General features: G+C 37.0%; 1 protein-coding gene across 2 annotated transcripts in view; it reads right to left on the bottom strand.

The window, feature by feature from the left end:
• Caap1 (caspase activity and apoptosis inhibitor 1) overlaps nt 1-25500 on the bottom strand; it is a 131266-nt gene that overhangs the window by 51570 nt on the left and 54196 nt on the right. Inside the window, exon 6 of one of the 2 annotated variants that reach the window (XM_003479281.5) lies at nt 13670-24741. The exons of the other annotated variant lie outside the window; for it this stretch is intronic. Coding sequence (XP_003479329.1) covers nt 24395-24741 — 347 coding nt within the window. The 3' untranslated portion in view covers nt 13670-24394. Of the gene's footprint in view, nt 1-13669; nt 24742-25500 lie in introns of those variants that run through there. 2 annotated transcript variants of the gene reach the window in all.

The following is a 25500-nucleotide window of genomic DNA, read 5'->3' on the forward strand; positions in this document are numbered from 1 at the left end:
TCCCAAGTGTACTGTTCAAGCAAGGTGAACAAATGGCCGAATGTTCAGTACTTGCAGATGTTTAAAGGTGAATAATTTAAAAACTGGTTGGAAATTTCAAAGGAAGTGATACGTAGTGAATGAAGGCAGAACCATGACAATGTGCAGCTGCCCGACAGTCTGGAGTCACACGCTCTGCTTAGCTTCCGCTGCGCTGGCCTCACTAAAAGTTAATCCACAGCTATTTAAGTGGAAAGTTTCAAGAAATCCATTTTCAGAGCAAATGTTATATGAGAGTTTAAATGAGCCACTGCCCTCGGTTGGATGGAATATCAGATGGGCTGCTCATTCACCAGTGTATCAGACTCCTCCACTGATGTCGTGGCTGGGATCCAAGTCTCAGGAAGGGACACGAGTTACAGTCACGAGTCATCTTCCGTCAGATCCGAAGGTATGAGGCTGAAGAGGGCACACAGGGGAGCAACCAGGAACATGAAGTGGGGCAGCCATGGAAGGCACTGGCTCTGCTCTCCTTTCCTCTTGGCTTCCCTGTGTGAGAGCCTGCTACGCAGGCGGGGTACCACCCCTTGCTCCCCCCTCTCACCTCACACAGAAATGCATGGAACTGTCTGCTTCTGCCTCCTCCACCTGACCAATGTGTATTTTTCTGAGATTGCTATTGTATCAGAGGAATCTTGATTCCTCTTATCTTTATGCTTAGGAGAAGGAGGGGAAGGGACGGGAGAGAGAAAAGAGATAAGCCACAGATTTGGATGACACATTGGCAAAACATGTATCTCAAAAGGACTGTATCCAAGATATGTATAGAACAGTGACAATACAGCAATGCAAACACAAACAACCCAATTAAAAATGGGCAAAAGATTTAGTCAGAAACAAATAGAGAGCCAGGTGTGGTGGTGCACTCTGGAAGGCTCAGGCAGAAGGAGCACAAATTTAAGCCCAGCCCAGGCAATTTAGAAAGTCAGTGAGACCCTTCACCTCATTAAAAAAAAAAAAAAAATAGAGGGGAATGGGAATGTAGCTCCATGTGAAGATCCTAGGTTCAGCCCCTGGACTGCAGAATAAGTGAATGAATGAATGAATGAATGAATGAATGAATGAATGAATGAATAAGCATGCGCACATGGCCAACGAGCACACGAAAAAGTGCTAAGCGTCATGCATCATTGCTGTGCTTCACATCTGATGTCCCTCCAAAGTCGTGTGTGTTTAACAGGGGGACTTCTGAAGGGTGACTGAGTCATGGGGCACTGGAGAAGAACGTGATGCCGGGTGAGGTCTGCTCAGAAGAGGCAGGTCACTGCAAGTATGGCCTGGTAGGGGTATCTCACCTCTAGGCTCCTCCACTCACTCTGCTTCCTGTTCGCCAGGATGTCAGCAGCTTTTCTTCTGCTGTACCTCTCTGCCCTGCTTGCCTGCCATGGAGCCAGCAAACTACAGGCTGAAAACATGGGCTAAAATAAACTCTTCTCCTTCAAGTGTTAGGCATTGTGTTCCAGGACAAAAAGAGCAACTAAGACAATCATCCAGGAAAGGCAACCAACAGCAGAAGGAATAGCCATCACAGTCACCAGAGTGACTACAGCTACGGACACCATTAAGTTTTGTGTGTGGTGGCAGAGCATGTGGCACTGACAGTTTGGGGGGAAAGGTAGCCATCAAAACAGTCTGACGGTTTCTTCTAAAAGGAAACGTGCTATCAATAACATCACCGAAAGTGGGTACTAACTCGAGATAAATGAAACATGTTCACAAAAGACTTGAGCAACAGAATTTACTGTCACTTTATTCAGATGGCCAAGACTAGAAACCATCCCAGTGTCCATCCACAGATAAAATGTGATAACCAATAAAATAAGCAACAGAGAAAGAACAAGATACTGACACATGAGACAAATGTTTGTTAGGATAAATCTCACAAACACTCTGCAAAGTGACAGAAGTCTTCCCCAAGAGGATAATTGCATGTGTTCATTTACAATGACGCTAAAACATTTAAAACTAAGAGTGGAAAAAAATCCAAAAAAGGCTTGCCACTGGGGTTTGGGGAGGAATTCACTAGCAAGGAGAACCAGAAAACTTTCTGCATTCTGTGTCTTAATACCTGCATACTTCTTTATGTAACTCAGTGAATAACATTCTTGACATAATATTTTTTAAAAAACTAGTTAAGATACTTATACCACTGATTTCTCTGAGTTGTCTGCAGAGAAAGATTTGTGCTGGTACTTTTGGACAACTGAAGGCAGATGTCCTGTGCTCTGGGGGAATGATTGGGGATGACCACGAGAAACAATGGTACGTACATACATTGCTGCCCCTGACTGATGTACTTTAAAACTTTGTTGTAGCTTTTTTCTTCTTCCTTTCTATCTATGAATAAAATGCATTTGAAAAAAAAATTATTTTACATTTTTTAAAAACATTTTTGACTTAGTTTATTTCAATATAAACTTTACATCATAAAGTAAACAAATATGGAACTCGAAGTAGCAACGTGTATCTAAAATATTTAAGGAAACTAGCGTTTTCAATTCACTTTGTAATGTATCAAAAGTAATAAGATGAATTAATGGATAGATATATAACAAACCAAGTATAATAAAATGTTAATGACAGAATCTAAAAGTTCTGGTATAGGGGTATTCACCACAAAATTTTTACAGTTTTGCTACATACTTGAAATTTTCCATAATAAAATGTTATGAATAATTAACAAAATGAATATTAAGTGACTATATATAGTAGTAAATTTTCTGTTTGGTCATCTTAGAAGTTTTTACTTACAACTGCAGCAAAGACTTAATTGTTTAGTTCTTAGAAACACCTCCAACAAGCTGAAACTTACTAAGCTCCACAAAAGTAAGGATGCTTGCCTTTGGATATGATTAGAAGTATATGGCTTAGAACAGGTGATAAATATTTGTGGAATTTACTTTTTCCACACATAATTTTTTAATCCATTTTATTTCAAAGAGAAAAAATAAAACAAAATTTCAAAACACATCAGTCAGGGCAACAATGGTACATACAATGCTCTTGTCTTCCTAAACCATGCTCCCAGAGCACAAGGCATCTTCAATCAATTGTCCGAACAATATCAGCACAAATCTTGCTCTTCAATGAACTCAGAGAAATTAGAAGTATAACTATCTTAATTATCAATATATATCATATATTGTTTCTTTCAGCTTCTCGCACTAGTGAGACAATATGATGTTTACACATGAGTCTGATTTATTTCACTTATGAGTATGGTCTCAAGTTGTATCCATTTACCTACAAAAGCCTCCAGTTTATCCTTCTTTATGGTTGAGTAGGACTCCACTGTATTAAAATACATCTTTTTTATCCATTCCTCAGTCAATAGGTATTTAGGTTGTTTCCAAGATTTAGCAATTACAAATTGTGCTCCTACAAACATGGGTGTACATATATCACTGTGGCATGATGTTTTCAATTCTTCTAGGAAAATACACAGAAGTGGAATAGCTGGATTGAATGGGGACTCCACTCCTAGTATTTTTTAGGAATCCTCACACTGATTTTTACAGTGGCTGTAGCAGTCTACACTCCCACCAATAGTGGAAAGACTTGCTTTTTCCCCCACAGCCTCACCAGCACTTATTATTGATTGATTTCTTGATAATAGCCATTCTTTCTGGGGTGAGGTGGAATCTCAATGTTGTTCTAATTTGCATCTCTTAAATGATCAGTGATATGGAACATTTTTTCACATTTGATGATTTGATGATTGTATTTCTTCATTTGAGAAGTATATATTCACCTCAGATGCCTATTTTTGGATTGGGTCTTTAAGGAATTTTTTGTTTGTTTGTTTGTTAGTTCTTTATATGTGCTCAATAGTAATCCCTTGAGGAACAGCTGGCAAACATTTTCTCCCACAGTGTGGGTTGTCTCTTCACTTTCTTGGTGGGTTTTCTTGCTGTGCAAAAGCTTTTCAATAGGATGAGATCCCTAGTTGTTGATTCTTTGTGATAGTTCCTGTACAACTGGGGTTTTGTTTATAAAATCTTTGCCTACACCAATGTCTTCAAGAGTTTTACCAATTCTATCTTCCATCATATTTAATGCTTCTGTTTTAATATTAAGATCTTTGATCCATTATGAATTTCATTCAGTGCATGGTTTCACACATAATTCATAATCAGACTAATTCAATGTTTTCAGAAAATGAAATACAACAAAAGCAATACAAATGTCTTCTACCAGTCAGCATGTGACCAAAGTAGCATTAAGCTAAACATAGATGGTTCAGACACACTATATAATCTATGTAACTCAATGGATTTCAAAAACATTATAGTATATAATAACATATAATTCCACTAATTCATGTAGTTCATTGATCACAAACTTAGTTGGGCATCAAAATTATTTGCATTTTCTAAAAAAACAGGTTTCTAGATCAGAGATTATGATTCAGCAGTTCCATTTGTTAGTCTTTAAAGGACCCTCACATAATTTTAGCACATAGGTAGATTTGGCAGCCAATGATCTGGTTCATTTCTGTTCAACTATTTCCAACGTATCTTCCAAAAAGATGCCTATACCTTGCCAATATGGAAAATTGAGACTAGACAATCTTAAGTACTTTGACTAAATTCATTATAGCTAGTAGTAGAAGAACCAAGACTGGAAGCCAGATGGGTCCACAAAGCTACTACAAATCTTCAATCTGAAAAAACTTGCAACATAAGTTTCTTATCTAGCATTCTAAACAGCAGAAATTCTGATACTTCTTAATTCCTTATTTAAATGCCTGAGCCTCTCGGCCACTGTCTTGTACCAGTGCAGTGATAGCAAGTTTGTGTGTGAGAGACACAAAAAGACACAGAAAGACAAACTTCTGGGGCTTTGTTCCCTGACACTTTCCACAGTTGCATTGCTCTCCATTAGACTCTCAGAGTTCTCCAAGTGATTGTCCCAACTGAATACTGCATTCCCCAGTGCACGACACACACACACTGTTTTAACAGTCTGTAATACTTGACTGTTAGAAAACATTTTAAGCAAATCGTCATTGGCCTCATTGCTAAAATAAAGAATTCTTGATCAGAGTGACAGAAAGTTGCAACCTTCTTCTTGGATTTACTGTCTGAGCTTTAGTTTTCTCATGCTGTTTTTAGGTGTAGAGATTAAACTTATACAATACAGCCTGCCACACACAGATGAAAAATGTTTTATTAAAATCTGTTTCCTATTATTGTACATACAGTTATGATCTTCTGTTGAGGATATTTAGGGTTGAGATAAGGTATTTTGGAATTAAAAATCTCTAGCTTTCATTATGTGAATTCACAACAATGACTTGGAGCACCTGAGTACTCTGTATCTCAACATGCCTCTCCACAGTGTGCTTACGACATCCTTTTGTGTATCCCACTCAGAAGAAGTTCATGTCTCCCAGCCTTGTACTTTACTGAGCATCTGCAAGATCAGATCTTCCTATGCACAATTCCTTTTCAGTATCCAGCTGTCCTCTTTTATTCAGATATCTCTGGCTCAAGAGGTACTGTGCACTTAATACGACACATTAAAGAATATAAGCCCTAATTGCTATAACTGACTTGGTGATTTTTTCATTAGCAAATATGAGAAATGCCAAGTAACAAAACAAACAACAATTTTTTAAAAAACCATGTTTCAGTAACACTTCTACTGACAGTTAAGTCCCTAAGCAGGGAGGACACTTTGAAGGGAGAAGCAGATTGTCAGGGAGGCACTTGGCTTCATCCAAGGCTTTCCATCCTCAATTAGTTAGCATTCCTTCCATGATTGTTTTTGTGCCATCAAGTGACAGGTTGAAACAAGAGTTCTTTAAAAAGAATACCTCAGGTTTCCCCAATGTAACATTTAAAACTATCAGAAGCATTACAAAGAGGCAGAACTGTGAAGATTATTAAAACTGTAACATATTTTTAAGTGTACTTGAACTCCTACCCACTTTGCCTTCACCGACAATGGCATCTCACAGACCCTTTCTATGCATCTTCTACCAGCCTTGGTCTTTGCAGACATGGACAAGTGATTGTAGGGTTTATACATCACTTGAAGGTTCAAGTCAGTCACTGCTTTTATATCACCTCCTGTTCACTCACAGTTAGGAATGCTGACGGGTTCCCATGAGGAAATCTACCTACCAAACTGCCACGAGTGTTCAGGCCCTGTGGCGCATTTACTGGAGAAACAAGGCAAAGACCATCAATGTTTTTGTTACCAAAGTTACGTTTTCATACAAGTTTATATATCAATTAACTTGCATAGAAGCATAACATATGCACCCTGTAGAACACTGAAAATGTGGCATAACCCAGTCTTAAAATGTGCCATACATGAAACAACCAGGCTGCCAGGTATTTTACTGGCAGGGTTTCACAGATCACTGATGAAATCCATATGCCTTTCTCATCTCATGACATCATGTTAATTTGAACTCATTAAAGTCATGACAAACTTCTACGACATCAAGGTAAGGAGTAAAATTCTCTAGAAGTAACACAGGGCTGCTGTCCCCACTTCCCTATAAAATACAATGTACCCTTTCACGCCCAGGCCGAGCTCTGCCGTGTTAGTCCTCCTCAGCCCGTAAAACTTCCAAAACCTCTAGGACCCACTGAAATCTAACGGTCTAGGGTAGAAAACACATTGAACATCCTTAAAAGTCAAAAGTTGAGTCGCTATTTCCTTACAGATTAAGTCATCCATCTGGAGACTGATCTCTGCCAAGTGCTCTGTGATTCAGTTACTCTGTTATTTATGAGGTGTACGGCATCTTATTTCAGAAATTACCAACCAGTCACTGATGGGTATATATTTTTCTTGCTCACTCAGTGGTAAGAAACATATATAATAAATTTGGGGGGAACTTTATCTCTTGCAGTTAAGAGTCAAAATAACTGCTGACTCAGTGCCTGGCTAGGAAAGCTATTCCTGGGTAAAAGGGAAGACCTCTCACTACAAAGAGATCTCAGTATCAATCTTTCTAACAGAAACAGAAAGGAACAAAGAAATGACGCTCCATGAATGCGAAATTGTTTCTAAATATTTTTGTATTATTTTAAAATATTTTATATATTTTTCTAAACTTGTTCCCAGTGGCAAAATATTTTGCAACATAATAATGGCCCGCATGTCCATTTGATTTAAAAAAAAAACTTTCAGTCAACTTATTTTACTTTTATGGTTGCAGATAGGAATTACTAACCATCTGCCTTTGTGTTACTTAAACATTATACAAATAAATGTTTTTTTACAACTAGAAAACATCTTATTCATAGAATTGGATATCTATTCCCTAATAATTTTTCTTTGCTGTTTAATAAGGGCCAAAAGGTGCTATATTTCAAGTCTTTCTGACATCCATTACTTATAATACTAAGAAAAATATATAGTACAGTATTTTACTGCAAATGAAGGCCTTAAAGAGTTTTAAAAATTTACTAACATCATCAATTACCTCCCTTTGAGATAAAAAGAGGAAAAATCATAACCTATATCAAAGCTCCCACTACTAGAGGAAATAGGGTAACCACCAGTTGAGAGTTCCATTAATGCTTTTACGTAAACAAATACCCTCTTACATAGGAACAGAACATGCAAAAGTGGCTATTTTACTTTTTGCCTGCTTTAAAACACAGAATGAGTATGACTCTAGAATCAGACAATATGTCATACAAAAATAGACACTTCTTTGCCATGTCATACAGAGCATAAAGGAAAAATAGGGTAAATGGAGGTACAGAGAAAAACCTTGAAATCTTCCAAAAAGAGTACATTTTGCCACGTTTATTAAGATTAGACAAACACTCTAAAAAAGTGATGTCAGAATAAATAAGCCAAAGGGAAATCTTCCTGGAGACAAACTATGATGGCACTGAAACTGAAGTTATACATATTACCATCTTGGTTACTTACAGCCAAAGGCCAGGGTGATAGGCTTTAAGATGGCTCCAATGCCTCCACCTCTTGGTATTCATGGCTTTGTGTAACATCCTCCTTCAGTACAGGCTGGACCTAGAAAGTCACTTTAATGTATAGACTATAACAAAAATTAATGCAGTGACCAAATTAATTTGACTCTCATCTTGTTTACTTTTTCTAGGTCTCTTGATGGCTAGCTCTGACAGAAAGCAGGTACAGTGTTATAAACTGCTCTATGGAGAGGCCTGCACCATAGAGAACTGAGAAAGGACTTTTTCACCATAGCCAGTGAAAAACTGAGGTCTTTCAGTCTAAAAACCCTCAAGGAAAGCAATTCTTCCAAAGACTGTGTAGGTGAGCTTGGGAGTAGATTCTTCCTCAAGTCTAGCCACCAGTTAAGATCACAGCTTCACATGACATCTCCCTTCTATCCTCGTGACCCTGTGTCAGAGAAGCCAGCCAATTCCTGACTCCTAGGAATCTGTTGTTGGTTGCTTTAAGCTACAAAATCTTGGGACAGTTAAACAGAAATAGAACTACAGCCTGTTTCTTAAACTCCCCGAATTAGTCATTCAGTCAGGCATGTGTAGGACATTTGAACCTCATCATAGAGGCTGCACATATCTTGTAATGATTCAATTTCTAAATTCCCCACTGACTTTAAATGGTACTATTCCTTTAAAAAAATAGTTTCATAATAGTTCTCAACCTCTTCTGCAAAGTCTTGAAACTATTTGTCCACAAAAGATTTAAGCAACACACAAATAACAATGCAAATAATTCCAACACAGAAGCGGAGCTTGGCGAGGATATATACAGTACCTCTGGAACAGTTAGAGAATGTGCCCAGAGAAACAAAATTTAACCTTCAATGATTTCAATTACAGTAAGTCTTATGTTCTCCTAACTGTACAGGTACAGAAAAAATAAATGTATTCTGATATGCTGAGAATGTAGCTAAATGCTAAAAAAGAAAAACACACAGTAAGGAAGGCTTATTTTGTTTTTCGATGATGTATGTCTTAGTTACGTTCCTGTTGCTGGGACACAACAGCTGACACCCTTAACTAGGAGGAGGAGAGGCTTACTGGGGCTCACAGACGGTAGAAGTTTCAGTGCATAGTCAGCTGATCTAAGGCAGGGAAGCCTGGCAGAGGAACAGCACAGAGGAGAAACGGTCCATGGCACGGCAGGCAGGAAGCAGGAAGGGGTCGAGGGAGGACAAGCCTAGATACTCCTCCAGACCACGCCCACAGTGACCCACGTCTTCTGCCCAGGCTTTACCTCCCAGCTACAAATCTGCCAGCGAACTAGTCCAGTAATGAGTATCACACACTCAGGAACCACCACCTGCCAAAAGCAGCACCCATGAGCATGAAAAGCTTTGAGGGGACATCTAGCTTTAGCTATCATGATGAATAATAGAGAAAAGTCCATAAATCACAACATTGAATGGAGTTTTAAAAGAGAACACACTAGTATGGGTATCACTCAGGTGAAGAGTCCCCCTCACACCCTCTTTCTAGCCTGCTGCTTTCATTCTACATCACACATATGAAATGCTTCCCTGTTGCATGCACCAGTCATTCATACTCACCGCTACATATTTCACCACTGTATAAATTCATTCTACTGTTTTCTGGATTTTTTTTTTTTTTTTTTTTTTGTACTGGGGATCAACTCACGACCTTGTGCTTGCAAGGCAAGTGCTTATGCTGCTGAGCTAAATCCTGGTGAAATTCATTCTACTGCTCAAGGATATCTGAGAAACTCTAAACTCTGGTTTTAAGAGTGCTTTTACTATATTTTTATATGTCTCTTCTAATGCAATATAAACACAATTCTAACAAGTACATACCTATGCATAAAATTGTTATACAGGTTATGTTTGTTAAGCTTTGGAAGATATAGCTGAACAGTTTTCCCAAACAGTGTATTTATCATACCCCCACCGGCAGTGATATTACACTCCCACCAGCACCGTATGTTTGGTTTGCACTAGTGAGACAGGATCTCACTATGTATTGTAGGCTGAACTTGAACCCACTATGTAGCCCAAGCTGGCCTCAGACTCACAGTGATCCTCCTGCCTCAGTCTCCAAGTGCTGGGACTACAGGCGTATACCACCATGCCTGGCTCCCGCAGTGTATTTGAGCTGCTCAAATTTTATATTTTAACCATTCTGATAGCACTTCCGCGGTATTTCACTGTGGTTTAGTTTATGAAGCTCTTCTGACCAATAAGGGCAAACACCTTAGTATTTCTCATCTCTTTCAGGAGTTTGATTAAACAGCTGACTCCCTCATCTTATAAAGGTAATCTGTTTTCTTATTCTTGAAAAGCATACCAAGTAAACAATGTAACCAAAAAAATAAACAAAACCCAAGAAATTCCTGCAGTTTGTTTCTTCACTGGAATAGTAATAACACACCTGCTCAATGTATGTCTTTCTTTCTTTCTTTCTTTCTTTATTATTTATTTTATACCGGCCATCAAACTCAGGACCTTGCACTTTCCAGGCAGGCACCGCACCCCTGAGCTATGTCCGCAGTCCACACATTCCCTTTAAAGACAGTCTACAAAGGGCAAACAAAGATAGTCTGGATATTGGAACTGTCAGACAGAGGTATTTAAGCAGATATCATGAGTATACTCAATGACAAAAAATAATGTCTTGTTGAATGAAGAGAAGCATCTCAACAAATTCAGAAAAAATATTCAAAGAGCTAAATGGTGACCTTGTAGTCTAAAAATACAAAGCAAAAAACTAAAAATCATTTATCTATACATAGTAATGGAACTGACATAAAATTTAAATGCATCAGTGAACACAAAGATAGTGTACAAAATTACCTGGTCTGAGACAAAAAAAAAAAATAGTTTCAAAAACAGCTTCAATATTTTTTTAAATTTAACAAACCTAATAGCTTCAGGAGGCCTAATATACAAGTAACTGGAATCTCAGAAGATGAAGAAAGTGAAAGCAAAACTTACCATAACAGTCAAAGAAAAAATGATGTATCACAGAACAAGTAACTTACAATTGAAATACTGCAGGGTTCCTAGACACTATAAAGACAGTGGACTACTTCCTGAGTACTGAAAAGGGGAGGGGAGCAACCCAGAATTTTACATTAATAATAAAAGAGCCAGACGTGGTGGTACACACCTGTCATATGAACTACTTCAGAGGCTGAGGCAGGAGAATCACAGGTTCGAGGTTAGCCCGAGCAACCTAGTGAGACTTTGTCTTGAAATGAAAAAGAAAAATAGCTAACAGCTCAGTGGCAGAGCAGCCCAGGGTCATTCCCCAGCTCCACTTTGATCCAAATAGAGTAACAGGAACTAGATTTTTTTGTCCACTTAAAACAACCAAAACTAGACAAAAAAATATAAACCATCTTGAAGGCATTGGTCGCTGCAGAATAAAAGATGGTGATCTCTGTGAGGCAGGAGACCACAACTGCTTTAAGAGAGTTCCAGGGGAGCAGGGAGAGGGAACCTAGGCGGGGCACAGTTTACACCCTAAGTTACCAAAATGAGAGTCCAGGAGGACTCGAGCAGCAAGAGGTCCCAGGACAGAGTAGCAGAGACGAAACAGCAAGAGAGACAGGAATACAGAGTCTACTAAGGGTCCCCGCAAGTATTCAGCTGAGTATTTTGCAAGGCACACACGTGAGGAAGGAGCAGGGCCCAGCCAAGCAAAGGTAACAGTGCCCGGCCGCCAGGCACAGTGGCTGTGTGGATGCTGTTCCAAGCTGCAAGGTCCCAACACTCACGTCACATGTGGTGAGTACACAGGAGGTATTTCGGCAGCCCTAGCGTGAGGGCGATGCGGTCCTGCCTAACAGATCTTAAAAGCAAGAATGGAGAGGATCGAACTACTTACATGCAACTTAGCTGTGTCTCAGTAAAAAGGCCATGTCTATTTATACAAATAAAGATATCCAGAAGCCAACAATGTAATGTCTACTATGCGTGCATTTAACCAAAAACTGCCAGGCCCATAAACAAATTCAAAACTAGGGTCCATCATGAGGAGAAGTAACCAAATGAAACAGGCCCAAACCGCTGCAGCTGCTAGAAGGCGAAGACTTTTTTTTAAAAGTTGTTACACTGTTTTCTATATACTCAAAAAGCTAGTGAACTTAAAAGACACGTTTTATAGTATTCATGAAGTATGTTTAAACTTTTTTTTCCTGTGCAAGGATTGCTTTGCTAATGCTAGCAAAGCATTCTATCACTAAGCAACACTCCCAGCCCTGTTTTTTAAATTTGAAGACAACGTGTCAGGCTGGACTCAAACTCATGATCCTCCTGCCTCAGCTTCCTAAACTGCTAGGATTACAGGCATGCACATGATGTATGCGTAATCAGAGTACCCCAAAAAAGAAGAGGGCAATAAAAAATATTTGAAGAAATGACTAAAATCTTCTCAAATCTGATAAAAATAAACTCAAAAGCCCAAGAATGCCAATGAACCCCAACTAACAGCACAAGACACATGAAAAGAATGACAGTAAGCCACATTGTAATAAAACTGCTCAAACTTAGTGACAAAGAGAATTCTGCAGTACCTGTACATAGAACATAATTTGGCAATGAACAGGAATGAAGTACTGGTACATGTGACTACACGGATGAACCTGTGGCAGTCAGAAAGACATGTTACACGCAGGGGAGTGATGGGTTAATTCAATCGGAACAGAATGGAGCAACATCCTGAAAGCACTGAACAGAAAAAGACAGGCAAGAACAAGTGCTGGCAAGGTAACCAGCGTCATGACACACCCCTGGTGGGGACGTCAAGCGGAACAGTTTACCCGTTCTTCAAAAGGTTAAGCATCTGTAGCCACGTCACCTAGTAACTCTACTCCTAAATTAACACCTGAGATATGAAAACACGTATCCACACAGAAACTTTTACATACTCATAACAGCCAAAAATAGAAATGGTGCACACCAACAAACGCACAGAAAAACTGTAGTGGATGGGTCCACTGAAATGTTTTAGGCTATAAAAAGGAATGAAGTCCTCATACATAAGACAATGTGAATGGACCTTGTAAAGAAAAACGGCAGGCACAAAAGACCACCACTGTCAGATCCCGTGAATGTGACATTCCCAGAGGAGGCAAACCTCCAGAGAGGAAGTGTGAGTGGGGCTGGGAAGAGGTACACAGCAGTGACAGCAAATGGCACCTTTCAGGGCGACAAAGTGTTCAAGATGTAGTGTTGACAGAGCGAGCTCTGTGAAAACCAATGAACTGTATACCTTTTAGGAGTGAGCTTTATGGGATATGAATGATACAACGAATCTGTGAAAATAAACGACAGAAGCGCACTGAGGAAGCCTACTCATGAGTCAAAGAGGAAAATTACCATAACACTGTAAACCACCACAGACTGATAAACTCAGCTTTAAATAAATGAACCATCAGATTTAATTACTGTATTTAAATATTTAAAATGCAACTTCTATAGAAAGTAACTATCACATGTTTTTCCTATAACCTGACAAAAAGCAGCTGCTTCTTAGCCTGATGGCATAAAGACAGAAGATGAATCACTGTTTGTGGAAACCAATTTGTTTATTCACACTGAATCGCTGTTATTTATTACTTGTCAGCAAATACTGTTGCTTCAATTAAATACAAAAATCTGAAGGTTATTTATCCCTTAGCCCCATCCATTTAAAAAAAGAGAAATAGGTGACACGAATTCAAAACATTAAAAGAACATCTTAAGTTTATTGTTTTATTATTTTACTGAGTTGTTGCTTATTACATAACATCAGCAAAGGAAAAGATTCATTGCTTTGACTAGTTAGATTTTAACATTTACAGAGACCATTATGAAAATATACTTTGGGGCCTTTCCTTTCAGAATAACATAAACCCAAAACTTTAAAACAAGGCACTCAGAAAGTGTTCACTGCAACACGGCAGCAAATTCTGAGAAAGCTGAGACAGCCAAGACACAGCTAACAAAAGGTCTGATTTCTTACACGGTTGTGCTCCCTTTCAGACAAATGACATACGCATACTTGTTACATAAAAATATGACAGTGTTCTTTGGTTAGGATCTCATCATTCCACTACAAGCAACCAGAAACAAAAAATAAACAAATGAAAAAATCTTGTCACATTAAGCACCAGACAGGTAATGGCAACTACTGCCAGGGTGGGGTGGGGAGGGTGGCACCTTGGGTAATCTGTCAATACAGAACACCAAGCAGTGTGTGCTACCTGAATGTGCCACATATCCCTGCCAAACAGACACCTGCTATCCCTAATTACATTCCTCACTGAGCTTATGCCTTCAAAGTGTCAAACCAGCACACTACTTCTGGGGCTAATTTCCACTTTCACTGAAAAACATACACTTTAAAGAACACTAAGTGCTCATCTACCACAGAGTACACAAGTCCATTTCCTTTACTGTTTCAGTAAACTAAAATTACATCGCTTCCAGAAAACTTAAAGAGTATGATTGCAACCAGGATTTCAAGCTAATGTAAGTGGATATAATGTTTTCAGACGGCTACCTGAAAAGGATCTTATTTATGCAGTAAATCAAAGAAAGTTGCCCATGTTGTGTTCTTACACCAAAGTCTTTGTATTTACAACAAAACTTATTTACACACAACTGCACGTGAACCCTATTTCTTGTAGGCTGCTTCACTGATAGAAGCACCAATGATCATAATGCAGGGTGACACAGTAAATAACCCCCCAGCATGGAATACTATTTGTCTCTGCACTAATCTAAGAACCATATCCCTATGGATCTGTCACTTGTGTCAGATGTCACTGTCCATGCTTGTTTGTGCACTCTTCCCAGAACTCACATACCTTTAGTATTTTCTGAGCTTAAGGAGTCAGCATCATACAATTTCAGGAGTTTCTGCAAGAGATGTTGATGTCTTAAGTGTATTAACTATATGGCTTTTATACTGTGAAAATACCTTCTCTCTATGTTGTCATTTGCTCGTTATTTTTTATTCTCAGTATTACCATGTATGAACATGTGCATGTTTATGCAACACACACAAGCATAATTTTGCTAGTGAAAAAAGGTTTACATATCCCTAATTTGATCAACAGATAATGATTTCAAATATTGGAGAAGGTACAAGAGCCAATAAATTATTCCTTGATAGGACGTTTCTCCTTTCTAGTTTTTGTCCAAGTTATTTTCAATAAATCTACAACACTGCAAACAAGAAATTAGGATTTTAAAGTCTTTTTAAAAGATTCTTTGAACTTAACATAACACTCATATATTTTAATAAATTCAGGTTGTGGGGAAAAGGCAGGAGAAGAATAAATATTTAAGTGACTGTAAGTACTGAAATGATCGTGTAGAATAAGGAGAGGAAGTGGCTGGCCAAAAGCTTTAATCTACTCTTTAATGGAAAAAATAGAAATTCTAAGTAAATATATTTGCAGGCCACATGCAATAAACATTAAATGTATTGATATTTGAATCTAGATTTCAGTCAAGGAGTCTATTTATCCAGTTCTGTGATAAAACTCTCAAAAAAATCCAAAACTACATCTTTACATAAAATTGTATATATTTCCATTTTTCTTGAAGTTTCCAAATTGAGAATATAGCAAAGAACTAAAAAAAACTGTAACCAAAAAATGACCAATTAAAGAAAGTGACAAGCAAAGAAATGGTAGGAACAAAAGAGCTAAGTAATAAAAAGAGAAAAGAGAAAGAATAAAGAAGAGCAGACAGAAACGACTGGTCAGGTATGCTGGGTCAAAGCAGACCCACCAACCATGCTAATGTGCTTAACTATGCTTCAGCTGCTATTCATCTGGTAATTCCGTAAGTTCTAAATTCACACCAAATTAATCAACATTCTATTTTCTAATAATATCTTACTATTAAAGATAAACCACTTAAACCAATATGCAATTAAACTCTTAACCGTGATGATGCACTAGTTTATAAGAAACTATAGTTTCTGAATTTCCCATCAGTGCACTTAAGATTTGGGGAATTCAAAAAATAATTATCTATGAAATGCTTACCTTTCATTAAAACCTAGTAGGTTTCAAAAAACATGGATTAATATTAATATATAAATGAAGACATGAAAGTCAAATTTTGTTTTTACACAGAGAAAAGGTTTATGCTTTCCTAAGTTTCAGTCCATGATCAGCTGGTTCAGTTGCCTCAAAGACTATGGCAGGAACTACCCCTCATTACCTACTAAAAACCAAGTTCTTATCCTTGATCATGTGTTGATATAAACGTATTTTATAACTAGAGGGACTGATTTCATTTACTCAACAGGAAGAGCAGTAAGTTCTTTAAGACTGATTTCGTCAAGGTAAAATCCACACCCTCACCAGAGAGTTCAAACAAATATCAGAGATTTTCCACCTGCAGATTAGGTGGCAAAAAGACAACATCTTAACAGATATTTAAAAAGAATAGCCGACTGGATGAACACATATTAAAAACATAAAATAAAACAAGGATGACTGGTTGCCATGCACATTTTTGTAACCAAGCAGTAAGTACAGTTACCCTTTGATTCCTCCTCCAGGGACTCTACCAGGAGTCTGATTAACTAGTGAACAACAAAAACCTTTTTACAGGTGTCAGAATACATGAGTATTCCATTTACATATTTTAATGTTAACAGCAAGAAATGACTACAAAACATGAAGTCTGACAAGAAAATGCAGTATTTTAACAATGAAATTTGGTTATAAATAAGAAAATGTAATAAACTTTTTTCTCGTTCTTATTGCAGGATTGGTGTAGAAATAAATACTAGTTTATACAGTAATGGATAAGTCAACGGACCTCATAGTCAGATTTTAATTTGATATCTTAATGTTCATATTTTCTTCTTCCATGTTTTTTTTTTTTTTTTTTTAGTCTTTTTTCCTTTTTATCAGTACCGGGGATCGAACTCACAACTGCCTGCTTGCAAGGCAGCTGCTTATGCCACTGAGCTAAATCCCCAGCCCCATCTTCTTCCATGTTTATTAGTACAAAAATCCCACCAAAAGTCATCATACAGAGATTTAACACCAAAACCACTGCTTTCCTACAATCAACTACCCCAAGCTATCTTTTTCACTACCAGAAATAAAAACTTCATAATGTTTACTGATGCCTGCAGAATCACTTTTTGGGCAGAGAGGTTCTATGTTACAATAGACTAATAAATATGATAGGCAATAATGCCACATTTCTATCAATTTGGTGATTTTGAGCATCACACTACAAATAGAACTTTTTTACATTTTATGTCAAATGTATAAGGCAGGGATAAGTTACCAGAACTTCTAATCCATTTTTGAACTTTGAGAAAGATATGTTCTCTGTGGAGAAGACAGGAAGATATGGTAAAACAGAAGAACAATGAATAAATATAAAATGCTGAAAAGAAACTATCTTTTACAAGTAGTACAAAGAATTTTCTCCTCTTTCAAGGAATTTTAAAGCATCATTAAAATACTGATCCTTTTGAAACTATAAAAGTATATACTTTTAGTTTAATATCAATTATACTTTTGATTTAAAAAGATCTTTCAACTGATAATTATTATAAAAATATCTTAAAAACTAAATTCCTTTCTATAATGAGCAGAGATAACTTGCTTTACCTTCAGACTAACAATTGCTTCTACTAAATAAGATAACTAAGAGGGTTTGGTTTTCAAATAAATAACTTGTAAAAATTAAAATATTTTAAGAAAATTTGGAAAATAATTCAGTAACATATTTTACATATAAATTAGTTCTCCTGGATATAAAACACTGTATTATTATTTTTTTTACAAACATAACTAAAGATGACAGTAAAAGGGGTTTTTAAGGATCTTCATAGCCCCATTTAAACCAGGGCAATAGAAACCGCAAAACATTTAAAAACTAAGTATCTCCACAAACTCCACAATACAAACTAGAACAGACCACAAACAAGTCCTAAGACCATGACATCAGGACTTCTATAGGAGAGACAAAAGAAGCCAGCTGGCATCAAAGAGACCTGATACTAGGAGAGAGTCAAATAAGTGAAAATCATGGGAAGTCGATTTGAAATAGCAGCTGACAGTGAGACTATACATTAAGATAAATCAAATATAAATTATACAAAGGTCTGAAAGTAGCTGGATTTGTGTAGCCTCTAAGACTTCCTTCATCTGATCAGCCAGGACTCTTAGGGTACATTCTCATAGTAAGGAAAAACAAGTTGTAGAATCAAAACTGAGGAGAGGGAGAAAAGCAAAAGAAAGAGAAATTAGGTAAAAGTGGAAGAAGAGACCAGAGTAGTAATTCTCAGAAAGCAAGTTGCCTTACTTTACACCACCAAAGAGTAGTAACAGACAAAAGAACAAAAAAGTAGAAAAGCTAACCTAAGCCAAGTTTCTTTTTAAAGGAACATAAAAATGAGAAACACAAATACTGTTAAATCCCATGTAATGTTATTTTAAAAAGGAGCAAAATGACATCCATATGAACAGTAAAACTATAAAAACCCACATAACATATTAAGTCTACTACGCTGTATTTTACAATTAGATGAAAATCATTTAAAGAAAATGCTAATAGTCATAAAAGAATTACATAAACCAGAATTAGATATGAGGCAACAGAATTCAACGAAAAAACAGAAATGAAAGTAAAATCAGAAATCAGAACTAGCAGCTAGGGTGATGAAAGACCCTGGATTCCTCAGCACCAAAATATTAAAAAAAAAAAAAAAAGGAAATCAGAAGTAAACTAACAATGCCTAAACAGAAATGGGTGAGAAGAAAAACACTGTCATCTCAAAATGAAGGTCTTAAAAATGCAGCATATAACTGCCACATGTGCAATGACTCCCCAGGGAAACTTACCACAGTGACAAAGGTTAAAAGGCATCACCTATTTTGGACAATAAAAGAGATGACAAGGATGATCTAGAAAACTGGAAGCTGGAGCACAAATAAATGAATGAAAGTGTCTTAGCAGATGAAGAGAAATGTAACCTAAGTGCCTACTGAGAAGTGACATCAAGAAGGGATTTAATTCTGAGCACAAACCTAAGTAAGGCTGAGTTGTAAAGATCCCAACTTCTTCCAGGGTGTAAGAGGTGCACAATAGGGAAGTTGGGTCTCCTCAAGAACAGGCAACAAGCAGCACTCATTAATCAGATCCACCAAAGATTTAGGCAAAGTGCAAGCATAAGATTCTAAACTCAGATGTACACACAGAAATAAAGCCAGGGTCAGCCTATGGAAATCTACCAAATGCTAGGACTAATCAAAAACAAAGAGCTTCCACTTAGCAACTATCAATCAGGTATCAGCAAAAATTTAAGGAAATTTGAGAAAATTTGAGAATCTGAGAATAAACAAGAAAAAATTAACTTGAAGGAAATAGAAGATAGAAATTAAAACATAAATATTCTCAGAGGTACAATGTTACATCCACAAAACTCAAGTACAAGGCCAAGGCAAGAGCCAGGAAGTACTGGCAGATTCAGAAAGAAAATAATTTATAAAAAATAACTGAATTTATATTCAGTTTATTACTTACAGATAGTGAGACAGTAGACGACATCAAGTCTCTGTGGCCTCTGTGTGTTGGGTAACACCAACATAAAAGGGACCAGATGACAATGTAACAGGAGGCATGGGACATCCTGCTGCTATGAAGCTAATGCTATGCTGCAGCTCAGCAATTTGATAGCCCGAGGCTGTGCTCTAAGGAAGTAAAGGTAGAAAATCTCAGGTTGCAAAGAGAGCAAGGAGGGAGGTGAAAAACTGCCTTAACCTCCCAGAGGGGAGATGAGAAAATGATCCTGTAAGTGCTCCCCACAAGACTGCCTATCTTGCCATATCCTTGGAATGATCTTAGGGTATTCCTCCAGGATTCAGGTCAGTCTGAGGTTCCAGTTCAATCTGCCTGGCCTAACAAGATATGGGCAAGGTGATCAGACTGGAGCCATGGCCTTATAGACACAAGAATACCTATGTATGTATGTATGTATGTATGTATGTATGTATGTATGTATGTATTTTTTGTGATACTGTAGATCAAACCCAGGACCCTGCACATGCAAGGCGAGCACTCTACCACTATGCCACATTTGCAACCTTCATTATGCTACTGTAAAAAAAAGAATACTCAGAAAATAAAAATAGAAAACTTCTGTATATTAAAAATGATAATATGCTTTAAAGAAATCCACAGGAAGAACTAGAACAATTGAAAAAATATGAAAAACTAGAAATGATACAAAGTAGAAATAAAAATTTTAAAACTCAGATAAAATTTTAAAACTAAGATAGATCTGAATAAAATGATTATCTGAATTACAGACTAGAGAAAACTAAAATATAACCCAAAAAGTAATACTTAAAAACTTCCAAAATGGAATGACATGATTTCCCCAGAGTCCAATGATAAACTCAATGGAAGAAAAAGATCTGTAGCTATAAATCATCAGGAAATTTCAGAGAAATAGCGATAAAATCATACTCTGACAACTTCCAGAGAGAAATAAACAAGACATATATTAGAAGTCAGAATGACAAAGGAAGTCTTAACAGCCTCAATGAAGTTGGAAGTCGTTGGTGCAGTGCTACCAATGACTCTTGAGTCCAGACATCTACATTTAAGTAACACTGCTTCCCAACTGTCAGCTTAGACAGAACTAAGCTAGGCTGAATCACCAAAGGAATCAAAACAATTCATAGTTAATTCATCTTTCACAGAAAGCTGCTGGATGAGTACACCAGCAAAATGAGGGAATAAACCAAGAGGAAGACAAAAGTCAGGAATGATGGCCCCAACTTCAAACACAGAGAGCAACTCACCTAAATTACCAGAAAGACAGAGCACTGCAGGAGGGGTACCATTAAACAACATGGAAAGTGACAGGTCACATGATATGCCTGAACCTAGTACGGGATTTATATTCCTACAGGGCAATTTAGGCATAAATTAACGTCTGCCACATACAATACTGAACAAATAAAATACACAATTATATCCATTCCAAAAAACTTAAAGTTGTACAAAATATATTTATGGTTACCACATAGAACAATTATGACTGCAATTACATAGCACAACTAGTATAACTACCAACCGCTAACTGTATCAGAAAGTGTAACACAACTACATTATATTGGAAGAATAAAAGAGGTAGGTATGAGTTTAAGGGAGAGTTAGGGGAACTAGAGCTTAACTTTCACATTTCAAAACAGATCAACAGATAAAAGTCCAATATCAATGATCATGTCACTCTGTAGCAATATATACAAATGCTACAAGAAACAGCTAAAAGATTTCAAAGTGGCAACCACAATGAAATGATAGCCTGTTATAAACATGGCAGAAGTGTTATTTTTCACTACCAGCTTTGGCAGGGGGAACCCTGGTCTGACTTAAAATTATTCACACATTAGCCTAGCACAGTTGAACATGCATATTATCCCTGAACTCTGCGCACCTGAGGCAGGAGGGCTGCAAGAGCAAGCCCAACCCAGACAACTTAGTAACTCTGTGAGACCTTTCCTCAAAATACACCTAAGAAAGGTCTGTGCATGTGAGGCCCTAGGTTCAATCCCTGGACCAAGGAGGGAAATATTATTCTGAAATAAAACAGTCCAAAGTGAGTAACTCTAAGCAGTATACTTACCAAGAGATGCTGACAATGAGGACTATAATAGGTAGAAGGAAAAAGAGGTACCTAGACTTTGTTTATATCCAGAACAGCAAGAGACAAAAAAGAGATTAAATAGATTGTTTCATTTGGAATTGCAGGTGGAAGGAAATGGAGGAGATAAATACTTGAACTCAAGAGTTCTACGTTTCTTAAACTTTATAGTATTCTGTATTAAAATCAGACCATTACAGCTGATAGATAATCTTGCATTTGGCTGACAATTTGCTTCACTTTACAATTACTTGTACAAGGTTACACAGATGGTTAGAGCAGTCAGAACCATCTGCTAACTCTCACATTCTTTTCATTGTATCACAAAGCATCTTAAAATAATTATCAACTACCAAAGTAATACATCTGAGTTCCTACTGGTACATACATTCATTGGCACTTTTAAAAATAAAGAAGAAAGTTTGTTAAATTTACTTTTCAGGAACTATATCTAAAATCAAACTCTTTTTTCCTACTTTGTATGACAGACCAGAACTGAGAATGCCAAATATTTGGCCCAAACTGCAACTACATCCTTGTTTTATCTACTTCAAATGTCACTGAAAAGCACACATTTTACTGCAATCTGTATTAGGTTCAGATGACTAAGGAGGCCTTTAGCCAGGTAACTCATGATTTAGTTCTAGCATTTTACTGAAAATAGGTTTTGGCAGAAAGATTTATAAAGGATATACTGCTTCCTAGCTTAAGGAACAGGTGGTGTTTAACAAAAAGATGCGAGGGTTTGGGTAATTTTTCACTGATAGGTTTTTAGGATATCTGAATATACAGAAATATCTGAAAGTGGGCTAAAGCCTACTGCTTGTAACTGCTCACCAATGCAGAGGACAACAGTTGCCACCCAATGATAAGAATCTTAGTTAAGTTCCTAGCCAATTAGGATTGTTTTACATTAAATGGAAAATTCAGTTGCTATTTTTAAAATTTAATTACTAATCAATGCCTAAACATTTTCCTTACCTTAGCAAAAGGAAGGCATCAGGCATAACAAGAAGCTGCATTTATACCTTCACATAGAGAATTCAGTCTATACCTGCTAAAAATCTATCCTTTAACCTCTCTGGGTTTAAGATCTGAACAGAACTGAAGACCTCCAGGGCAGTCACTGAGAGCTGATAATTTCAGGGGCACCATCAGACTGTTTGTGGTGTTTTCCCCACTGCTCAGGCACTTTTAAAACAAACTTACTCCTATTCACTAAAGTCAGTCATTTTCAGACAGCTCTTAAATCTTTAAACATTAAAATTTAAAAGAAGAAAAAACAGATTTTCAAAAAGATAGGACTCTAAGTAGCCACTAATTTGCTCAGTGTCTTCTATCTCACACATACTTACTGCAAGCAAATACCATCCAAACTACTCTGCACACTGTACACGATCCACAATGCTTCATGAAGACGGTAACTTTAAACACCTATAGAACTGAGGTCTTTCCTACTCTTAAATGTTTAGGAACACAAATACCATCTACTTTAATAATTAGTAAGTAGCAATAAAGCTTATTCTGTACTCTTTTATTAAATTCCAAGTTGGAATAGAAATTTCCATTGAAAAACACTTTAACATGAACTATAACTGAATCACCTAATAAAACATAATCCTAGCAAGTTGTGTAGAAGTGTTCAAACTATGTTAGTAGAGTATGGCTTCTAAATAAAATATATACTATACTTGTTACCAAATATAAAACAGCTCAAGATTTCCACTTAGAAAATATATAAGTTAAGGGATCCTACTTAAATTTATTTTGGTATCAAACAACTGCTTAGTAATGACAGAATCGGTAATTGTGGCAGGATGCTAATTTGTTTATAAAATCTATATAAAATTAGATAAACTATAACATCAACTTCTCAAAGGTTCTTGAAACTAATTTTGTTCTTGGAAAAGTATCAAAGTCTTCAGATCCAGAATGACAAGTCTTTTATTATTTTTGATTCACGTAAATACCAAGCAACAACAATGTTGTTCAAGCAACAACATCCCATGAAACTCTGCATGATAAAATATCCTCCTTTTCCTGATAGTTTGGAATGTAAAGGCAATTTGTTCCTTTTTATGGAAGAAAAAACTAAACAAAATGTCCAACAGAATCAATTACCTGCTAGAAAGGGTTGTCTGCCACAATTAAACATGAGCAATCAGCTCTACATTGTAAAGAACTGCCTCAAATTGAGTCCTCTGTTTCTTTATAAAAAGTTTTCTCAGCCATTTCAGATACCTAAGCCTTATAATAGAAACTGCTACTCAGTTTTAACTAGGAAATCCACATCCACAAAAGCAATCTTCAAAACGGTACATTTTAAAAGTACACATATGCAAAACTATTTCTTAACAAATCTAAGAGCAATAATTTAATATTGTATTGCAAAATGTAAGTAGCTTTAAGAGAAGCATGCTTGCTCAATCTTTCTTAAAGCTTGAGCCAATCTTTCTTAAAGCAGAGTCAAAACAAAGAAAAAATACCATAACTCTTTCTTAATAGCTTTAAGAGATTAATTTGCACACATAGCTAAATATTTGTCTAACAAAAATCCAGCCTACCCAGTTATAATTGCCATGAGTTCAAACACACATTATAATATAAAAGTTTTTTTAAAAAGGTATTTTAGGCCTAAGGTGAGTTTACCTAGTAATGTTTACATGAGAAATACCACACAAGACCCAAATAAACTTCAGATACAAAATTTTATGATGTAGCATTGTTTGAACACATCTAAAACTCAAACTCCATTTAAATAACTAGGCTGGTTTTTTTATATCACCAGCTTTCATGAGGGCCTTAATTGCTCGCGCCCTCATCTCAAGTTCCAGCAGCTCCAGCTGCTGTGCAGAGGGCTGAACGTCTTCCGGCGGAGGAACAGTCAGGGGGGCCGCTTTGGGTTCCTGGGGGCTGGATTCCGCCAGCCCCAGAATTTCATTGACACTTTTCTCAATGTCTTTCTCCAGGTCATCTATCTGACCAGCTTCAGTCTGCACTGCGCTCTCTGGGGCCTCCGGAGCAGCCGCGTCTTCGTTGCAGGGGCCTTCTATGTCGCTGTCATAAGCATCTGCATTTATACTGAGTACATCACTATCTTCCCCTTTGCCTGCAACAAAAAAAGGAGGGCACGAAACCATATAACCTAAACAGCCTGTACCAGAATCCTTTACTGTTGTCATCAAAGGCCTGCTTCGCCCTACCTCCCCCAGGGAACCCCAGGAACAAGGCACACAACCCACTTCACCCCTGTCCCCAACTCCTCACCCATCAAGCAGACTGAATTTTATGTAAATCATAATGTATTTTTCATTCTAATCTAGGAGCTCACAAGCACTAGGAAAACACTCCGTCATACAGAGTTCTGCAGAGTTGTTTTGTAAAATGTCATGTGTTGTATCACAGTGAAAATTCTCCATTATAAAATGAAAGCTGATGTTGGGAACCTTTTGGATAGAGAACTGATTATCAAAGATGTAAAAATTTTCTCTAGAAGGTATTTAAAATACTTTGCTTTATAAAGCACAAAAAAGGAAAAACAGCATCAGCAAGCCAGACACCATATGCATTACAATTACCCCCAATCTTTTCATATGCTTTTTCAAACACTTGGTTCTAAATCAATAAAAGAGAATGCCTAAGGCCATTTTCTAAGATGAAATAAGTCTTTAGAAGAGGATTTTAATTAATAAAGTTCATATACCATATTTTTTAAATGCATTTGTTATAAAACTTCTGGAATTGACATTAAAAATGTAAATATAAATGCAGATTATGACTCTCAAACACCTTAGTCTTGGCAATGGATATTATTCAACTTCCTGGCATCATTTACAACTCTGAATATTTACTTTTCTCTAATTCATTT

The sequence above is a fragment of the Cavia porcellus genome, unplaced genomic scaffold (assembly GCF_034190915.1).
Source record: "Cavia porcellus strain 051 isolate PalLab524CR breed Dunkin Hartley unplaced genomic scaffold, mCavPor4.1 scaffold_1, whole genome shotgun sequence".
Taxonomy (NCBI): Eukaryota; Metazoa; Chordata; class Mammalia; order Rodentia; family Caviidae; genus Cavia; species Cavia porcellus.